Source organism: Octopus sinensis, linkage group LG2, assembly GCF_006345805.1.
Source record: "Octopus sinensis linkage group LG2, ASM634580v1, whole genome shotgun sequence".
NCBI classification, from domain to species: Eukaryota; Metazoa; Mollusca; class Cephalopoda; order Octopoda; family Octopodidae; genus Octopus; species Octopus sinensis.
Window position 1 is genome coordinate 87698964 of NC_042998.1, and position 5000 is coordinate 87703963.

General features: G+C 34.4%; 1 protein-coding gene across 1 annotated transcript in view; it reads right to left on the reverse strand.

The window, feature by feature from the left end:
• Window positions 1–860: 860 nt before the first annotated feature.
• The window catches only part of LOC118768477, a 114530-nt gene continuing 110390 nt past the window's right edge, over window positions 861–5000 (reverse strand). The window contains exons 3-4 of the mRNA XM_036515096.1: window positions 3613–3664; window positions 861–1361 (exon numbers count right to left, since the gene is read on the reverse strand). Of these exons, the coding sequence (XP_036370989.1) occupies window positions 1205–1361; window positions 3613–3664 (209 nt within the window). The 3' untranslated portion in view covers window positions 861–1204. The remainder of the gene's footprint in view (window positions 1362–3612; window positions 3665–5000) is intronic.

Below are 5000 nucleotides of genomic sequence, written 5' to 3' on the forward strand. Positions count from 1 at the left end.
ATATATAAAATTGTGTTAAATTTTATCATGCGTTTATAATTTATTTACCTTAATAAATGTTGTTTGTAATATTGTGTCTTTCTAAGGTGTCTCAGTCTCGTGCGAGATCAGACATAACTCAGTTAACGAGATAATTATCTCAACCAAATTTACTGAAATATTTCTAACTTTGGGTAAAAGAAAATACGGGCGGATCAGTTAGTCATGATTTTATTCAACATATTCCCCTTTCAGATTCACACACTTATTGCAGCGGTCTTTCACTTTTTCTAAATCCTGTAAAAGAACTCTGAAAACTGGGCTCTTAACCAGGCCTTTCGCGATACCCTTAAAGCCTTTGTATATATATATATATATACATAAGTATTTATGTATGTATTTATAGTGCAGATTCGTATGTTTTGTACTTCTGGAATGTATGTGTCGAACAGTGATAATGAGTACTCAACCCCGCATTCTTTATTTGAGGATTAGCAAAGTAACCAATCGTTTCATGCAATGGGATCTCTACAATTTTCAAGTGATCCACTTGGGAATGTTAATAATCGAAAATACTTGGGAATGTTAATAATTTGAAAATACCGTATATATATATATAAACATACATACACTTATATCATGGAAAGATGGTCTCAGGCTTATCTATATGAAGAATGTTGTTGTATGAGTCTCAGACTGAGTTTTAAAAACATTTTCGGTAGAATATATCTAAAGTGAAATCAATTCTAGCTTAATGAACTGATGCAGCGAAAGTTTACCTCCTAAAGTTGCGGTGTTAGCTAAACATCATATATAACAAACAAATAATGTTTATTATATAACAAACAAATCATATATAACAAACAAATAAAACACAAGAATTTGTTTCTTTACTCATATAAAATAGCATTCAGAAGATATTTTGAGGCATTTTATTGCATTTCAAACAACAAAGGATCTTTCTAACAAATGTATGTTTACAATGCGAAAAATATTATTCTATCTCTTCTTCGTAAGTTTTTCCCATCCGGTAAGGTTTAGATTGATGTTTGTTTTTAAATATATTGATTATTTTATTTAAAATTAAGTGAAATAATTCGGAGATCATTTTGAAGAAAATTAGTAGCTGAGATACTACTTTACTAAAATAGATTTGCAAGATTACTACTATATTTCTTCCGGTATATTTAGCTCTTCATGTCGAACTGTTCGGTAAATGAATATTTTATCCACCCCAAAGTTTGTTCACACATCTGCAATTCTGCATCCAAAGGTTGCACTTGCATACTAAACTGCTAGGATCGCAGCATTTGCTTTTGCTGTTGGACCAAGGCTGGCAAGTTTCACGCCATTTGGAGCACGTTCTTTCAGTTTGTTTCCGTCTATGGAAAAGAAAAGAGAAATGCTGGTGATTATTATTGTTCAGTGGTTTAACACACACAACACACACACGCACGCGCGCATATGCACACACTATAAATAAGCTAACAAGAGATTTTGGAAGAGATTAAAAATTTGAATACATTTAACACAGGCACAAAATTTAGGGCAGGGTCCAAATCGCCCATCACATTTGACGGATATTTTATTTCAAGGCCGGAATGATCAAAGACAATTCGGCCAGGTTTAACCCCAAATTGTAAAGGTACATAACTAAATATGTCAGATAATTGTCTGACACTCTATCAATGTTGTACTATTCAATGCTTTGATATTACCGGTGAAATTAAGGCAGCAAAATGGCAGAAACGTTAGCATGTCGTGGAAAATGCTTAGTGGCATTTAAATTCAATTTCTGCTGAAGTCGACTTTGCTTTTCTCCCATTTCAGGGTCGATAAAATAAGTACCAGTTAATCAATGAGATCAATGTAATCGACTTATCCCTCTCCTCTTGCTGGCCATGTGCCAAAATTTGGAAGTGATATTACTGGTGAAATGATGTATATTATTCTTTTCCTTATTTAGTATAAAGTTAGGGGGCGAGCTGGCAGAATGTTTAGCATGCCGGTCAAAATGCTAAGCGGTTTTTCGCCCGACTTTACGTGCTGAGTTCAAATTCCGTCGAATTCGGCTTTACCTTTTCATATTTTCGGGGTTGATGAATTAAGTACCAGTTTAGTACTGGGATCGATATGATCGATTTACCCCCTCCCCGAAAATGTTAGGTCTTGTGCCTATAGGAATATCAAACGTAAAGTTGGTGAACTGGAAAAGTCATTAAAACGCCGGACGAAATGCTTTGCGGCATTTGGTCTGTCTTTATGTTTTGAGTTCAGATTCCACCGAGTTCGACTTTGCTTTTCATTCCTTCAGAGTCGATAAACTAAATACGAGTTGAGTACTGATGTCGATGTGATAATTCGCCTTGTGCTACAAGAAAAAAGTTATTTGACTTGGAAAAAAAAAGTATAATTGTCGATTCCCCACCCCCATGACAACGTCTATTCCATAAACATTCTCTAACTCGTCTTGATATATATATATATATATATATATATATATATATATATATATATATATATATATATATATATACGTGTGTGTGTGTGTACGCGCACATAGTCACACACATATACAAATAAGAAAGCATGTAAAATTATCCACGAATATACACACACTCACACTTAGATGATACAAACACACATTTCGTCCACGAAATTGTAGGTTAACTTCAGTCGCTAATCTGGTATGGCTCAGCTGGAAAATATATTTCATTTTTCGATACAGATTGAAAAGCTTGTTTCCAGTCAACAAAATCCAAAAGTAATTTGCAATACGCAAAATATAATTTGCAATAAGAAAGCGGTTGCTTCCTAACCTTAGAGAAATCTATCAAATATGGTAATTCTATTGGCGACGAAACGACGTCCAATCTAGATGAAAATTCTATTTCTCTCATATATTAACCAGAAAGAGATCCATGGATTCAAATCAGTTCTCATTTCCCATCATGTTTGATTAGAAACTATCATATGAACATCTTAGAATCATAAATTCCAATGAAATTAAATTTACAATTCTTCCAGATGAAACATTTGGCATTACTATATCTAGCATCTGCGAATTTTCGTTTTATTCAAAGTGATACTCAGGAGAGATAGAGAAACTGTTCCTGCAAACTACTTATATCTGTTTCATGAAAGTTACGGTCGACCCTGTTACGTTGTCTCATAATGATGGGACAGTGTTTAAACAAGCATGTTTACTAATGATGGAATACCAGACAAGCATTACCCGCACTCTTGTAATTTACAAATAAAATCTGTGTCCCTTATTATGCGACACCCTGTAAATGAACTCAGAACTAAGAGGATGAAAGCTAAACACTGTACTGTAATAAATTTTCTTTTTCTTTTATGCTTTCGTAAAATATAAAAACTTTTTTTTGACATATAACAAAAGCTTTCCCTAAAGATCTTATTTAAGTGACATCTTCAACAAGTGTTTACCTTTTGTTTCAGAGAGCTCACCAGTTCTCTAACAAATAGTTGCTAAATCTCTGTTTATGACCAGAGAAATCATAGTCTATCTCGAGAGAAAATTATTTAAAAAATATACTTTGTGGTAATACATTTAAGCTTTCAAATCTAAGTACTTTTAGAGCTATATGAATTAAGTGAAAAAGTACGTACCGTCGGTGGCTTTGATATCGAGCCAATGCCTCCAATTTATGTCTTGCATAATCTGTAAAATATAATCCAAAAACAATACATTTAGGTAGTTTATGATTTCAAGTACAAGGGAGAAACCTATTTGAAAGGAAAAAATTAAAATATCAGTAGAAACCCATCAGCAATGTTTTAGATAAAGTATGGTGGCTGGTAAAATTGGTACGCGTCGGATCATATTTTTGTGCTCTTTAGTTACAGCCCTTTTATTTTTCCATACAAACCTCACCAAGGTAAAATATGTCTTTCATACTTACGTGCATTCATTGTAACACCAGTTAGGTACTGGGGTTACTACATCAACTGGTACTTCGTCAGTTACAACGACAGGTGTTTCAGCTCATCGAATCGATGGAACAGTCTACTCATGAAATTAACAAGCAAATGGCTGAGCACTCCACTAAACACGCGTACCCTTAACGTAGTTATCAAGGATCTTCAGTGTGACACAGAATTTGAAGTACAGGTGCAACTCATTTTGGCCAGCTAAGTAGACTGGAGCAACGTGAAATAAGGTCTCTTCCTTTTAGGATATAACAAACTCTAATTACTAATCCACGCGCCACCACAGGGCTACTATAAACTATATATGTATATGACATTCTACGTGTCATGTGTAAGCTAGTTCCATATTGTAACAAGCTATCGATATCCTTTCAGAAGTAGTCTATCATTTGAGGATCTTTTCAATTCTTGTCCTATTTCATTCTTCTGAGTCAACACATAACCCTCATCATTTAAAATCCTTCCATTAGTTCTAGCAGAAACTCATTGTTTAGTGTATCGTAAATATTTTGTCTCCTATGGGAAGGATCTCTTCTTCATATGTCTTATACATCCTTGTTTATGGCTAATTTCTTATATTTTGTTCTTCCCGTTCTTTTTTTCATTTTAGGGATTGTTTTTCACTTCTGCCTAGCCTTACTCCACCTGCTGAGCTGCAAAGGTGTTAACGATCTAAGAGTAAATGTTATATCAATGTTTCTGGCTGTGACCTTCGCATTCTAAGTAATGCGACAACTCAGCTAATCTCCTCATCTCATTCTCGGTCTCGTAAACTAGATATACGCCTCCATATGTCCTACTCCCGTAAATGAAATGAAACCACAGCCATTCACATTCCGATCGGGGGTTCTTCTAAGTGTACTGGTTTTGTAAGTATGCTCTATTTTGCGCAAGATAGGGGCTACCCGTCTTCTTGCCAGTTCCTGAATGTTTTCCTCAAACTCAAAAGCACTATCTCTCGTAAAACATTTCTTATTTTGCTATTTCTACTAAGAGTCGACCAATATTCTGTGTTTCTTTTTTGGGAAGCTGTTATTAATATTTTGACTTGAATATGTCAAGAAACA